A 16,246-nucleotide genomic window follows, 5' to 3' on the forward strand; every position below is an offset into this window, starting at 1 on the left:
GCGAGAAGCCTAAGAGAGGTGACTAACACAAATCCCTTCGCTGGTGTCGCGTTGAATTCTGTAAAGGTTTTATTTATTAACTGGTCTTCTGCAGGTGGCGCCACGTGCCCCGCTCGTGCCCCGCTCGTGCCCCGAGTCGGCATGGGGCGGGACCAGGGGTGGGGGCGGGGCAGAGACTGGGGTGGAGCCAGGACTCAGCAGGGGCGGGGCCAGCAGCTGCGGCGCCGCCGGGCCTGTGCGGCCCAGGACGTCCCCGTCGCCTCTGGCCCCGCCTCCCAGGGCGGGACTTCTACGGCGATTGGCCAGTGTAGGCGAGAGGCGGTCGCCATTGGTTCGTGGCGCCGTCTGCTTGGCGGGCGGTGTCCCGACGCAGGTGCCGGCCGGAGCGGAGCTAGCGGCGCTGACGAGACCGGCCGGGCCGGGACCAGGGCCCGGGCAAGCGGAGGGGCCTGCGCGGCCGCCCGGCCCGGCCGCGGATCAGGTAGGTACGGGCGGGAGGATGGGGCCGGCGGGTGCCGATCCGCGGGCCGGCCCCGAGTTTGAGGCCCGAGCCCGGCCCCCAGTCGGGACGGCCGGGCTCGGACAGTCGGCCCCAGCCTTCCCAGGGACTAGGTGATCGCAATTTCCGTCTTTGCAGAAGGCAGGAGGTCCTCTGGGGGCCGGCACACAGTAGGTGCCTCTCCGAGCCTCGGTCTCCTCATCTGTGAAACCGGGTCATCCCAGTACCAACCTAATCGGGCTGTTGGGAGGAATCAGGAGGTAGCAAATGAGGAAAGCGCTCTGCACACAGTAGGTGGTCAATAAATGACCAGGCACCTTCCCCAACCTCCTCCTCAGAGGGGCTCTGCCAGGAAAATAGTAAATATAATGACCCAGGCACTTGCTTAGCAGAGTGCCTGGCTGTTCGTGGGTGCTCAAAACGGGATAGCCAGAATTTATAGGATTAGGTCATTTAGTCCTCTAGCGACAATATCAAGTGGAAGTACTAGAAACGTTCCCTGCTATACGGATGAGGAATGAAGGCTCAGAGAGGTCAAGCCTTTTGCCCAGGGCTACACAGCGAGTAATGATCAGAGCTGCGATTAGAGCCTGGCTTTCAGTGCAGGGCCATGCAAGTACTGAAGGGCATACAGGAGCCTCTCTGTGGTAAGTGAAGAGGAATGAATGCATTTCACAGGCTCCATGTTTATCCTAAAAAATAATAACAGTGAGCATTTGTTGAGCGCTTACTGTGTGCCAGGCACTGGCTGTGCCTTGTCTCATCAAACCCTACCAACAGCTCTGTAAGCTGATGATGGTAATTATCATAAGAGCTAATATTTATCGACTTTCTCATATTTATGCATGTATGAGCTGGGTTTCATTGGGACCCCCATTATACAGAAGAGAAAACTGAGGCCCAGAGAGCAAAGAAGCTGGACTGAGATGACACTCTGGGGAGCTAGGGCCCTCTGACTCTTCTTCCCTTGGTTTCCTGCCCTCAGAAAAAAGGAGTCTGGGTAGGTGTGGAAAGGTTGTGGTTCCCCAGCACCACCCCAGACAAGCCTAGCCAAGGGCGAGCTTCGCTGGAGGAATTGAGCCTGGGTGCTCCTTCCCAGGAAGCCCCTCAGCAGACACAGTCTGCTAGCTTCATCAACTTACTTGACAAAGGAGAATAATGAGGCCCAGAGAAGCCAAGTGTCTTGTTCCAGGACAGACAGCATTAGTAACAGAGTCAGGACTTAAAAGAACCCAGATCTCTTGAGTCCCAGACCCACTCACTGGACTAAGTTCAAATCCTGGCACTGTCCTGACTTAGCTTGTGATCTTGGGCAAGAAGCTGCCCCTCTCTGAGCCTCAGTCTCCTCACCTGTCAAATGGGGGTAATTATTGGACTTACATCATAGTTTTGTTGTGAAGACTCAGTGAAATCCATCTCTCAAGCACTGGGCCAAGTTTGCTTGAGGCATTGGCTCTCTCTGCCATCCCAGCAGCCCCAGAGCTGCAGCCACCCTATCCTTGCATCCAGCCTCGAGTTTGGCCTCTTGCAAGCCCAAGCCTCTGTGCTTTGCACAGATCTCTAGCCTCTAAATATTTCTGATTCCCATCATGGGTGCTGGCAGACCAGGGTCTGGGGGGCGGGGTCAAGAGACCTAGCTCTCCCAACCCTGCACTTACACAGAGGAGGGGCTGAAAAATTAATGCAGGAACTCTGTACTAGACACAGGGCCAGGTGCTGGAGAGACTGATGAATGGAAGACAGACGTGGTTAAACCAGTAGATGAAGAAATAAGAGCATTTCATGGGAATTCCCTGATGGTCCAGTGGTTAGGACTCTGCTCTTTCACTGCTGAGGGTCCAGGTTCAATCCCTGGTCGGGGAGGTAAGATCCCACAAGCTGTGTGGCGCGACCAAAAAAGAAAAAAAAAAGAAAAGAAATAAGAGCATTTCAGGCCCGTAGGCAGAGAGTTTTCTGCGCTGTTCCTAAGGCCGCTGAGTCACTGGACCCCCTGGGTCTGGCCTTTGCCTGGTTCTTGGATGGATCGAGAGGGAGCCCACTGTGGCCGTATGCCTGAGCACCCTCTCCAGTATCTGCTGACTCAGGAATAAAGGCGGCATTGGCCTCTCAAAAAAAAAAGGAAAGAGCATTTCAGAGAGGGGTACATTCTGTAAGGGCAATAACGTGGACACCAATGGCACTTTGACCAGAGTGGTCAGGGAAAACCTCTCCGGGGAGGTGACCTTTGAAGGGGACACTTATAACAACTGTTTGAGTTCAGTAAGCTTAGCACAGTACCCGGCTTGCAGTAGGTACTTAATAAACAGTAGCTGCTATTATTATTTTGGTGATTTGCAGGCCTTGCATTAGCAGATTTTACCAGTGTTTTTTGTTTTTGTTTTTCCCCTGACAGTAAAAGAAATGATAGAACTTAATATACAGTAGCTGTGATGTTTCTTGTGATGCCCAATTACTTGCAGAAATGTGAAGGCCAATCCTTGGAGGGGCAAGAAGAGTGGATTCCCCTCTGCCTGCATTCCCTTGGGTAACCCAGTGACTTCCCTGCTGGCCTCTGAGCTGGAAATTCTGGGTGCAGGCACTCGGAAGGGACAGCAGTGTACACAACATGGCAGGCCTGGCCACTGCCCTGAGGATGTTATCTCAGTCATGCAGCCTTCCTCCCAGCCTCCTCCTGCCTCTGGGCTGACACTTGCTTATGTGGCCAACAGCAGCCCAACTATAGAGGCTCAGAAGGGCCTGCTGAGCCTGGAGGTCTTCTGGCTGAGCTGTTCAGAGACTGTTGATCTGGCAGCAGACTGTCCTGGTGCAAAAAGTTAGCCGATGACTTACACTGCTTCCCTCCCGCCCCTCTTTGGGTCTCAGAGTTTGACTGGCAAGGGTTGGTAAAAAACAACTGTGGGGGGACCTCAGCGAGTGTTTCGGGGGTCTCTGGATCATAGTTCCTAGGGACAAACGGTGGAGTATGAGACAAGTTTGGGACAGAGATCCTTAGCTCCAGGGCACCTGTATTGGTTTCAAGAGTCCTCTGTTACTTTCATGAAATTCTCCAAGGGAAACACACAAGACTTGCTGGCTGGTTCTGTGACCGAAGAAGAGCTTGCCAAGGGTTCCTTTTGGCAGGTCAGACCCTGGGGTGGGGGACAGAATCCTGCTGAAGTCTCCCACCCAGAGCAGACTTCAGATTGCTCTGGTGGCCTCTCCTTGGGGACAGAGGCATGGGTTAGAGTGGCTGCTCTGGTGGGTGGGGACAGAGACTGCCATGGTCCTCCCCAGCCTGGGCCACTTCCTTGATAGCTTGAGTTATCAAGGAGTTCAGAGCCCCACAAGAGGCCGTCAACCAGGAGGGTCAAAGTGACTCACCATCCTGGTCTGCTGGGCCAAGTTTCTAGCTCAGTTCTGGCCCACTCCAAGGTGGGCGTGAGCCCAGGCCTGGCAATCCAATCCATGGAGAACAGTCTCTACATGGTTGGCGGGCATGGTTCTGTTCCTGGAAAGCGCCAAGCACAGGGCCTGCTACACAGAAGGTGTTCAATCACTGTTAGGTGCTGTTATCATGTCTGCAAAGGTGATATTGGGGGTGACCTGCATGCTTTGCAGGCTGGGCCGGGCTGGCCTTTCTTAGGAGAGTCAGAGGTAATATAATCAAGCCCCTGAGATGTGCCAGGCCTGGGCTGAGCTGCATGTGTGACCTTATTGAATCCTCACGGCCCCCTCCAAAGCGCCATTGTACAGATTGGGCAACCGAGGCTCAGAGAGCTGGATTCGGTGTGTGGCTTGCTAACCTTGCCCTTAATCTTCCTGCCGACCTCTCCCCAGGCTCCTGGGACCATGGGCCTCAGGCCCTGAGGACGTGGGGCTCCCTGTGGCCATGACGACGGGTGACTGCTGTCACCTCCCTGGCTCCCTGTGCGACTGCTCCGACAGCCCCGCCTTCTCCAAGGTCGTGGAGGCCACGGGCCTCGGGCCACCCCAGTATGTGGCACAGGTGACTTCAAGGGACGGCCGGCTCCTCTCAACTGTCATCCGGGCCTTGGACACACCGAGGTTAGTGGTGGCCAAGCAGCGATCTTTGCCTTCACTCACTTCACTCTCGGGCCCAAGGGATTTCCTCCCAGCCCTGCCTGGGGTCAGAAATCCAACTGCGGGAATCCCCTGGCGGTCCAGTGGTTAGGGCTTGGTGCTTTCACTGCCGGGGCTTGGGTTCGATGCCTGGTCGGGGAACTAAGATCCCACTAGCCGTGGGCCAGAAAAAAAACAAAAAAGAAATCCAGCCACCTAGAGGGGCCAGGTGGGCAAATAAACTAGTAATCACCACGTGGAAACTGGCTAGCCAGGTCTGATTCTTCATGAAAAGCAGAAACTCCAGATTACTGGGTAAAATCTGAAGGTCCGATGTTGGTGAGTAGCTCACGTCTTGGGGAGGCTGCTTGAGGAAGTGGCTGGCTATGGACTCAGGGTGCCTGGGCTCAGGTCCTGAGTAGAAGCCTCTCTCCCTGTACAACCTGGGAAAAGTTGCTTCACCCCCGTATCTCTAAACTGGGGACACCTTCCTCACTGGGTTGTTTTGAGAGTATGTGGCCGTGGTCCACATAAAGTGCCCGCAAGGGGCTTTGCCACCTCATAAGCATTTGATAAATGTATTTAAACCTCAGTGCCAGCCTTCCAGACCCACGTGTGAGCTGAGTCTGCCTGGTTTGCCAACTTGTCACCAGTCCCAAGGAAAAGAGATTTAAGGAAACCCCACACAAATTTAAATCCACTTTAACTCACTAAGATTTAATCTGGCCACCAGTTTTTCAAGTTTAATGTATTTCATCATGTTTACTTGAGACAATTTAATTCATAAGCTTTTCTTTCCAATTTTTTGTATTGTTACGATATAACACAATTTAGCTTCTTGGCCATTTTATTTTTATTTTTTTTAATTAATTTATTTTATTTATTTATCTTTGGCTGTGTTGGGTCTTCATTGCTGCACGCGGGCTTTCTCTAGTTGTGGCGAGCGGGGGCTACTCTTCGTTGCGGTGCGCGGGCTTCTCATTGTGGTGGCTTCTCTTGTTGCAGAGCATGGACTCTAGGTGCACAGCTTCAGTAGTTGTGGCATGCGGACTCAGTAGTTGTGGCATGCGGACTCAGTAGTTGTGGCTCGTGGGCTCTAGAGCACAGGCTCAGTAGTTGTGGCGCACGGACTTAGTTGCTCCTTGGCATGTGGGATCTTCCCGGACCAGGGCTCGAACCTGTGTCCCCTGTGTTGGCAGGCAGATTCTTAACCACTGCGCCACCAGGGAAGCCCTCTTGGCCATTTTAAAGTGTACAGTTCAGTGGCTTTAAGTACATTCACAGTGTTGTGCAACCATCACCACCATTCAACCCCATAACTCTTTTGATCTTGCAAAACTGAAACTCTGTCCTCATTAGACACTCACTCCCCAGCCCCTGGCCCCCACCATCTACTTTCTGTCTCTGTGGATCTGACTCCTCTAGGGACCCCCTGTGAGTGGAATCAGACATTATTTGTCCTTTTGTGACGGCTTCTTTCACTGAGCATCATGTCTTCAGGGTTCATCTGTGCGGTAGCAGGTGTCAGAGTCAATTCATAAGCTCTTCATTCAAAACATAAAAAGAAGCAGATGGAAGCCTTGCAGTGCTTTGGAGGGAGCCCACTGCCAGTCACCTTGTAAGTCTTTGCCTGGCATCACTTCTTTCAGGAAGCCTTGCCTAAGCCCAGATGAGATTGAAGTTCTCCTTCTGGGCTTCCTCCAGGGTCTTGGTTTTTATGTCTGCATCTCCATCAGACCCCCTGAAGTCAGGACAGGGTTTGTGCTGCTTGAGCCAGGCTGGGAGCAAGGGGACCCTTAGTGGGCCCAGGGGCCTCCTAGCCAGAGCTGCCGGGGTGGGGGGCAGGGAGGAAGTCTCCCTCCATGGGGTTCCTGGGGGCCACTGAGTGAGTTGACGTCACCTTGCCCCACCCTCCCTTTTTACACCTGGGGAAACCGAGTCCCAGAGGGAGCTGGACCCCTGCCAGTGTCACTGAGCAGAGCTGAGGCGTGAACCTAGGGCTCCCCCTTGGGTGTGGGGGGCAGGAGGAGAAGCCTGTTTGGTCCTGTCAGCCTCCCCTGCAGCCCTCAGAGACCCAGGCAAGCAGCAGTACCAGAGTGGCCCCTCCGCGGGCAGCTGGTGGTCAGGACAGCTCTGCCCACAGAGACTGACCGCAGGGTCCTCCTGATCTACCCCTCTGCCATTTTTTATTTTTTTGGCTGGATTGTATGGTAGTGCTATTTTTAAATTTTTAATATAATTTTTAAAGGTTACAGCCCATTTACAGTTATTACAAAATATTGGCTCTATTCCCGGTGCTGTACAATACATCCCTGTAACCTATCTTACACCCAATAGTTCGTACCTCCCACTTCCTGACCCTCACGTTGCCCTTCTCCTCCCTCTCCCCTCTGGTAACCACTAGTTTGTTCTCTATATCTCTGAGTCTGCTTTTTGTGTTGTTATACTCACTAGTTTCTTGTATTTTTTAGATTCCACACATAAGCGTATAGTAATTGTCTTTCTCTGTCTGACTCATTTCACTCAGCATAACACCCTCCAAGTCCATCCATGTTGCTGCAAATGGCAAAATTTCGTTCTTTTTGACAGCTGTCTCTTCTGCCTTTTTGTTTTTTGGCCGCACCGTGAGGCATGTGGGATCTTAGTTCCCCGGCCAGGGATCAAACCTGTACTCCCTGCAGTGGAAGCGCAGAGTCTTAACCACTGGACCGCCAGGGAAGTCCCCCCTCTGCCTTTTGATGCAGCTCAATCCCAACTTGCCCAGGCTGAAGGCCAGGGCAGAACAACCCTTCCCAGAGAGAGGGCTGCTGTTTTCCCAAAGGGTTGTCATCATCCAGGGACGGGGCCCTCTTTACAGCCTCCTGGCCAATCTCACCAGGAGGAAACGAGGATCCTCCACTGCCACTGCTGGGAGGTGCTGGGATCGGCAGAGGCCACACAAGCAGGTCACTGTCCCCCTCCTTCTCTTCACTCACCCTGTAACTCCTCCTCCCAGCCAGCCTGTGCCCTCTGGGAGCAGCAAGGGTGGGGCTGAAAGATACTGTCCCCAGCACCTGGCTGGTTCCATGACCATAAAATCAAGCCTTCCATTTCACTTCAGAGGAGACCCTGATTCCTGGGGGCCCATGGCACCCCAAGTGGGGCAGAAAGTTCTGGACCCCGAAACCTTCAGAGGACAAAGAGGAAGGCCCAGGAGGTATCTCCAGGGCCCAGGACAATCCACAAAGGCTCAGGCTTGAGGGCCAGCATCTGAGGCCCCTCTGGCCTCTGTGAGGCCTCCCTTCTCTCTGCCCCCTGGTCTGTGAGCCAGGCCCTCCCGCAAGCTGCCCTGAGCATTTCCACACCCCCAGCCCTTCCACCTGGCCTCATCCCGCTGCCCGATTCCCCATGGCATCCATTTCCATCTCCCTTCTGCCCATGGAGCATGCTCTGGGCAGCCCCACTGGGATCTGTGGATGTCTCACCTGCTCTCCCATCCCATTTCCTCCTCAACTGTATCATTTGCATGATTTTCCTGCCAGAATTTCGGGAGTAAAGCCCATTTCTCTTGCCCTACTACCGGTGGCAGGCAGCCTAGTGGCTCAGAGTATACAGGCCCTGGAGTGACTTCCTGGGTTCCAATCCCAGCTGTGCCCGATGACTAGCTGTGTGACTTCTGCACAAACAGATGCCTCAGTTTCCCTGTCTGTAAAACAGGGGCAAAAAGAACACCTTCCTCCCAGGCTCCCTGTGAGAATGAGAAAAATTCACCCAGATGTTGCCCTCCAAATTGTGCATGGGACCTCATCAGTGCTCAATCATAAATCAGTGTGTGCTTTGTTTTCTTGTGTTTTGTTTTCTCTGAACTTACACCTCTGAAGTAGGGTTCTTCAGGGACAAACCCCAAAACCGACGTGGCTCTCCCTCAAGGTCCTCGTCACTTCTACTTCCCGGCTTGGTTTCCGGAGCAGGGATCCCTTTCCTGTTCACTTTTTTTTTTTTTTTTTTTTGCGGTGCGTGGGCCTCTCACTGTTGTGACCTCTCCCGTTGCGGAGCACAGGCTCCAGACACGCAGGCTCAGCGGCCATGGCTCACGGGCCCAGCCGCTCCGCGGCATGTGGGATCTTCCCGGACCGGGGCACGAACCCGTGTCCCCTGCATTGGCAGGCGGACTCTCAACCTCTGCGCCACCAGGGAAGCCCCTTTTCCATTCACTTGATGTGTGTGGGGAGTGTGGGAGCAGAGGGGAGCCCGGCATGCCCTTTTGACCTTGGAGGAAAAAGTAGCAGCCCAGGCACAGGATTGAGGACCAGAAAGCAGACCTGAGGGGTCAGCTCAGCTCTTGGGTTTCAAAGCAGCCAGGCCCCGCCCCACAGCCGGAGACACTGAGAAAAGGATAGAAAGTTTCTGAGGGGAAACTGGCATTATCTGGAAAACAACTCTCCTGCTCCGCCTCCTCCGTGTGTTCCCGCAGTCCTCTCTCTGGGCAGAAATGTCTGGAAAACAATGACTCATGTGCTGGACAGCCGCTGGGGCCACCAAGGCCACGCCCCTGGCCTCCTGAGCCGCCCCAGGAAGGACCCAGCATCCCCAGAGACCAAGCTGGGGCCGAGACTTCCCTGAAGCAGCTTCCTGCAGACGCTTTTTATGTCTGTTTTCCGAGCCTCACTAGAGCAGAAGAGCCGGGGAGCTCTTCTCCCTGGACGCACAGGTTTCTTAGGTAGCATGGCCTTCAGGTGCGGCTGGATCCAGAGCTTCTGATGGTGTCCTTGAGACTCTGCTTCTCCCTATCTCTTGGCTCCACCTTCCTCTGTTTCCCTCTGTTTTGGCATCATTTACAGACTCCATGTGGGGACCAGGCTGCTGCCAGCAGCTCCAGACTTACATCAGCCATGCTGCCTGTAGTTCTGGAGTTTAGGGAAAAAAAAAAAAAAAAGAATTTCAGGAATCAATTCCCAGTGGCTCTGATTGCATCACACATGCTGTTCCCTGAGTCGGCCCCTGTGACCAGGGATGTGTGGTGTTTTGATTGGTGAGGCCTGAGGTCATCAGGGGTGTCGTCTTGAGGACCAAGAGTTGAGAGTGGATTGGTTGCCCAGCACAATCAGGGTGGCATTGTAGGAGAAGGAGGAGTGGATGCTGGGCAGGCAGGTACAAGTGATGCTCACCCTGGGCCTAAAAAGGTGCCGCGGGAACCTTGGGGAGGGAGCACATCACTCCACCTGTGTGAGTCTGTGAAGGCTTCCCAAGGGAAAGGATATTTGGAGCCGGGCATTGAAGGATGAATAGGAGTTTGCCAAGTAGCAGCATATAGGGCCGATGCTGAGCTTGTGATCCAGTGCATGTGAAGTAGGAATAGGCAGGAAACTTGATCATTACTCATGTGTCCCATCTCTGTGTCTAGCGATGGTCCATTCTGCAGGATCTGCCATGAGGGAGCTAATGGGGAGAGCTTGCTGTCTCCGTGTGGTTGCACTGGCACACTGGGCGCCGTGCACAAGAGCTGTCTGGAGAGATGGCTTTCCTCATCCAATACCAGCTACTGCGAGCTGTGCCACACGGAGTTTGCAGTGGAGAAGAGGCCCCGGCCCCTCACAGAGGTATGCTTGGGAGCCTGAGGTTGGAGTGGGCAGGGGGGAAGAAGGCAGGCGTGGGGCCGGAGGAGGGAATTGCCCTGGAGGATCCTGGGGGGCTGGGGAAGCAGCTTCTCTATAGGGAGGAACCTCTCTCCTGTCCCCGGGGTCAGTTCTGCTGATGGGGTGGGGAACCGGGCCTGAGGTTCCAGACCTGACAGACCCTGTGCCTCCTCCCTGTTTTGGTCACTTCAGGTGACCCTAAGGCTGAGACCTGAGGAATGAGAAGGGAGTGCCCAACCTGAGGAAGGGCAGTCCTGACGGAGGGCACAGCAAGTGCAAAGGCTCTGAGGCCAGGAGAAGCTTGGTGTTTTTGACAAAGCCCACGTGGCTGGAGTAGAGCTAGTTAAAGGAGGAGAGTGGCCCAGAAGGAGGGGTAGTGGCCTCGCCGGGGGGCTTTGTGGGCCAAGCCTGGGAGCTTAGACTGTAGCCTGAGCGTGATGGGTGGGGGTTGAGATGGGGTATTCCCAGGCATGACGGGAGCCACATGGCTTTCCAGAGCATTGCTGGTTGCCCGGGTGCCCTCCAGGCTCCTCTCTGCCCAGCTTGGCTTGGTGTGGGGCAGCTGAGAGCTGCAGGCGGATGTCACTGTGCCGAAGTGTGGGCTCCTGGAAAGGTCCCTGGCCCACCCGGGACCTTGGGCTCTTAGGAGAACAGTTGGAGGGAGAGCCAGCCTGCCTGCACCGCTCACCCCCACACGCTCCCACCCCAGTGCCTTTGCACATGTTCTTTCTGCAGCCTCGAGCGCTGTCTCCCCCATTCTTCACCAGGCCCCTTCTGCTCATTCGGTTCTCTGCGGTGTCACCTCCTCGGCCTAGCCTTCCCCATCCTGATCATTCACCCTGTTTCATGCCTCCCCCGACTAGCATGGGAGCTATGGGCAGGGACTTTTTCCTGCCATCAACTGTGGCAGGCAGTGTAGCATAGAGGCCAAGACGCACAGGTCCTGGGACAAGACTTCCTGGGCTCCAGTCCTGGCTTTGTGGACGACTAGCCATGAGTTTGCACAAATGGGTCAGCCTCTCCATGCCCTCAGTTTCCCCCATCTATAAAACAAGGTCATGGGACTTCCCTGGCGGTCCAGTGGTTAAGACTCCGTGCTTCCACTGCAGGGGGCATGCGTCTGATCCCCTGTGCGGCCAAAAAAACCAAAGAACAAAAAACAGGGGCAGGAGTGCCCCGCACCTATCCGGGCCTGGCCTGTCATCGTCATCGTCTCCATAAATATTTGAAAGAAGGAACGAACGCAGGGAGGTGCCAGGCAGGAGGCTGGTCCTGCAGGGCCCAGCGATGAAGATGGGCGTCAGCACAGGGGGTGGAGGGCCTGGCGGTCCCGCGCCCCGTCCCCCCGCAGAGGCTCGAGGGAGGGCGGTGCATGACGGTCTCTCTCAGCGGCTCCCCCTCTCTTCTTCCCCGCAGTGGCTGAAGGACCCAGGGCCTCGGACAGAGAAGAGGACACTGTGCTGCGACATGGTGTGCTTCCTGTTCATCACGCCTCTGGCTGCGATCTCAGGCTGGCTGTGCCTGCGCGGGGCCCAGGACCATCTCAGGCTCCATAGCCGGCTGGAGGCGGTGGGGCTCATCGCCCTCACCATTGCCCTCTTCACCATCTACGTCCTCTGGACGCTGGTGAGTGGCTGCCCGCCAGAGAGCAGGCATCTGGGAGCAGTCAGGCCCAGGGTTTGGTCAGTGGCTTGGAGGGGGTGGGGGGCGCCCTGCCTGCCTCGGTTTGTGGCTGGCCCTCAGTTTGTGGCTGGCCCTCGGGTGGAAGCAAGTCCCAGCATCTCATGGAGCTTCAGATTCCAAGCTGGTCCAAGGTCCAGGGAGCCAGGCGTGAGCCTTCTGCCCCAAGGATACAAGGGCATGTGATCACCTCTGCTGAGTGCAGGCCCCGCCAGCCACGAGCTCCACCAAGACTGTGCTGGCGGTGGAGGTGGGGTGGGGTGGGGTGGAGGAGTGGGGGTGGGGAGAGGCAGAGGGACACCAAAAGGCTGCGGAAGAAAGAGCAGGAGAAAGAGAGACAAAGAGAGAGGACCATCAAGAGACAGACAAGGGACTTCCCTGGCGGTCCAGTGGTTAAGACTCCAGGCTTGCACTGCAGGGGGCATGGGTTGATCCCTGGTCGGGGAACTAAGGTCGATCGCCCCACGTGGGGGTGGGGTGGGTGCTGAGAGAGAAAACGACAGGGGTTGAGAGACAGGGAGTGTAGTGGGGTGTTGTCCCCGGCTTCTGGCAGGCATGAGAACCCTCACTCAGAGAGGAAAGGTCCCCAGAGTCTGGCCCCTCAGACAGAGCCACTGGCCTCCAGATGTGGGGCACTCCCTCCTCAAGAATTGTTTCCCAGCACATCCACCAAGCAGGTTTTTTTTTTTTTTTTTTTTTGCGGTATGCGGGCCTCTCACTGTTGTGGCCTCTCCCGTTTCAGAGCACAGGCTCCGGACGCGCAGGCTCAGCGGCCATGGCTCACGGGCCCAGTCGCTCCGCGGCATGTGGGATCTTCCCGGACCGGGGCACAAACCCGTGTCCCCTGCATCGGCAGGTGGACTCTCAACCACTGTGCCACCAGGGAAGTCCCAAGCAGGTTTTTTAATACAAGTAGGATGAAATCATAGGTCCTGCTTTGCAGTCTGCTTGTTTTCACTTTGCTAATGTCCTTTTAAAAAAAAAAAGCAGCCACCCAACAATCCTTCATTGTATAGGCGTGCTGTATTTTTTTAACTAATCCCTTTTGATGGACACTGGGATCATTTCCAATGTTTTTTTTTGTTGGTTTGTTTTTTTGCCGTTATAAACTGTGCTTTGGGTGCCACCTGTGCAAATGTTTCTTGGAACTGGCTTGGTTAAAGAGTATGAACCATTGACATTTATTGGAAAAAAAATTTTTTTTTTAATAGATTTGACTCATTAGAGCAGTTTGAGGTTAAACAGCAAAATGGAGCAGAAAGTACAGAGTTCTCCAAAATCCTCCCCCACATCTGCAGAGCCTCCTCCACGATCAGCAGGGCACCAGAGCAGTGCATTTATTACAGTCGATGAACCAACATTGACACATCATCACCCCCAGCCCATAGTTTACATTAGGGATTCACTCTTGGTGTTGAACAATTTGTGGGTTTAGACAAATGTATAATGACATGTATCCACCATTAGAGTGTCATACAGAGCATTTTCACTGCCCTAAAACCCCTCTGTGATCCTCCGGTTCATCTCTCCCTCCCCCAAGCCCTGGTAACCACTGCTTCTCTTACTGTCTCCATAGTTTTGCCTTTTCCAGAATGTCCTATAGTTGGAATCATGCAGTCTATAGCCTTTTCAGTGAAAGCACCGAGTCCTAACCACTGGACCGCCAGGGAATTCCCTGTAGCCTTTTCAGATCTGCTTCTTTCACTTAGTCATATGCATCTAAGTTTCCTCCATGTCTTTTCCTGACTTGATAGCTCATTTCTTTTTGGTGCCAAATAATATTCCATTGTCTGGATGTCCCACAGTTTATTTATCCACTTATCCACGGAAGGACATCTTAGTTGCTTCCATGTTTTGGCAGTTATATGATCCATTGACGTTTGGCCCCTTCCAAGAGGCTTTATCACTTCACTGCCACCCTCTGAGAGACAGAAAGGGACACCCCCCCCCTTCCACACATACACACACAGACCCTCTCACCTTTGCAGGGCCCTCAGTGCTGGTGGGGAGGTTCCCCAGGTGAGGGAATGGGTGTGTGTGCACTGTCTGTGTGAGAAATGCCCGGATGCTGCTCTTGCTTCTGGAGGCAGGAGCCTGGTCCTGGTTAGGTCGAGGCAGATGCCTCAGGGGCCTGGTTTTCCTCTCTTGGGGGTAGAGGCTGTATGGCCAGAGGCTGGCCCTCCCGCTCATCTCCACCCTGCCCTGCAGGTCTCATTCCGCTACCATTGCCAGCTGTACTCTGAGTGGAGAAGGACCAATCAGAAAGTGCGCCTGAAGATCCGGGCCACTGAAGGCCCCGAAGGCACCCAGCACTCCCCTCTGGCAGCTGGGCTCCTGAAGAAGGTGGCAGAGGAGACGCCCGTGTGAAGGCCGGGCTGGCAGGGCCAGAGGCAGCTGGCGATGCCCTGGCGTTTGGAAGGACAGAAACTACCCGACCCTTCCGCACGGCTGGAATGCTTCTTAGGCCAAGAGATGCCAAAGTGGAGCTGATTCCGTGTGATCCCGTGTGAGGCTATTCTCAGATCGTTTTGCACACTCTTATACACGAGGAGGACAGATGGACGTGGTCCCGAGCTTCGGATGGAGCAGGCACCCTGATCTCATTCTGAGGTCTACCCGGCCCCTCCTGGGCCAGCAGCCATGGCCAGAGGCGAGTCGCGGGCACCCATCGAGTTGGGAGGTTCCGCAAGCTTCTTGCACTTTTCTGCACCTGGCAGGCTCACATTCCCGGCACCCTCAACTTTATAAAGTTGCACTGTGTTTCAAAACCCACCCCCCTACCCCACCCCACCCCCAATGAATAAAAGGAGCCCTTGCTGGACAAAACGGACTTGTCAGTCCCGTTTCTGAGGCCTCAAAGTGAGGGCGCGGGGACCGAGGGGAGTCAGGACCACACAGAGGTAACAGCAGCAACAACCAATGCTCTCGGCTGGTTTGAGGGATCACAGGGCTAGAAGCAAAGTGCGAGTTTTCAAGTGAAGAGCAGGTAGCAGGGCTATGTATTAAATGATTTAAAATAAATATACATAAGAATAGTGTCTACTTCCTGTGCCTCTCTCGTGGGTCAGGTACCCCGCTGGGCCCTTTACACTCACTAACAAGTAATGTCCACACTTACCGAGGGTCACCCTGAACAGGGCCCAGTACTTTTTTTTTTTTTTTTTTGGCCACATCACGCAGCATGTGAGATCTTAACTCCTCAGCCAGGGATCGAACCCTCGCCCCCTGCATTGGAAGCACAGAGTCTTAACCACTGGACTGCTAGGGAAGTCCTGAGTTGTAGTTTGGTGCTAGGCTGTCTTTCATGACCCTTAACCCTAGCAGAGAGAGAGCAAGTCTTAGATCCTTTGGCAGAGCTATGACTGAATTTACACTTTAATAGCACCATTCTCTTATTTATTTTTTACAATAATCTATTTATAGCAAGGTTTCAATGTGGGCTGTGAGGTAAAGCAACATTTTAACATCCTTTTTTTCTTTGGCTGCACTGGGAGGCTTGCAGGATCTTAGTTCCCCAACTAGGGATTGAACCCAGGCCTTGGCAGTGAGAGGGCAGAGTCCTAACCACCAGACCATCAGCAAATTCCCAAAACATCCTTCTTTTAACGAAAATAAAGTGTCAGTTACAGGAAAGAGTGAAGGAATTAATAGTGCAGGCAATGGCTAAACCCAGGAATCTGGGCAGTGTTGGATTAAATCAACAAGCCTATAGGAACACAGCCTAGTAGAAAGTTTGTCTCCTCAACCTGGGCTTGGCTTGTGGCTCATCTCCAGTCACACCCACTGCCGGAGAAGGGATCAGAGAAAAGGTGGCTTCTTGTCCCCGCTGCTTTGTATTCGGCCTCCTCTCCTTGATTCTGACAGACTGCTGTGGCCTCTTCCGCCATTTCTGAGCCCTGTTGGGCAAGGGAATTCAGAGATTCGTGAGGCTTCTTCTGGTCCAGGGGTCCCTCTGGTCTAGAGAGGTCTAAGGGGGAGGGGGTGAACTTCCCTGGCTGTCCAGGCCAAAAAAAAGAGAGAGAGAGAGAGAGAGAGGTCTAACGGGGAGGAAAGGAAACTGAGATAGATTCCAGTGGGACCATGTGAAGAGGGTTGGTGTGCACAGGGGATTTTAGTAGATCAGAGACTTCCGGGGGCAGGGGGCGGGTTGGGTGGGGGGAGATGAGAGGAGGGGCTTGCAGATGGGCAAGAGAAAGGAGTTCTAAGACTGGTGAGTCTGGGAAGTTCTTGGGAATGGGAGCTGGAAAGAGAGGGTGGGGCCTATCCTCTGCCTTAGCCTGGGCTATTGGACTTATTCTCCGGGCCTGGAGTTCTCAACCTGGCCTGATTAAGTATTTAATTTGGAGCAAGGTGTGGCAGGTGAGATAGTTCCTCAGAGCCTGATGAAATGTAG

General features: G+C 54.2%; 1 protein-coding gene across 1 annotated transcript; it reads left to right on the top strand.

Moving 5' to 3' along the window:
- Positions 1 to 396: 396 nt before the first annotated feature.
- MARCHF2 (membrane associated ring-CH-type finger 2) lies at positions 397 to 14,668 on the top strand. Its single transcript, XM_079702937.1, has 5 exons — positions 397 to 481; positions 4,316 to 4,543; positions 9,942 to 10,137; positions 11,590 to 11,799; positions 14,062 to 14,668. Exons 2-5 carry the CDS (start codon positions 4,368 to 4,370, stop codon positions 14,218 to 14,220), a joined length of 741 nt encoding a protein of 246 aa, XP_079559063.1. The 5' UTR covers positions 397 to 481; positions 4,316 to 4,367; the 3' UTR covers positions 14,221 to 14,668.
- Positions 14,669 to 16,246: the final 1,578 nt, after the last annotated feature.

This window comes from Hyperoodon ampullatus, assembly GCF_949752795.1.
Source record: "Hyperoodon ampullatus genome assembly, chromosome: 4".
Classification (NCBI taxonomy): Eukaryota; Metazoa; Chordata; class Mammalia; order Artiodactyla; family Ziphiidae; genus Hyperoodon; species Hyperoodon ampullatus.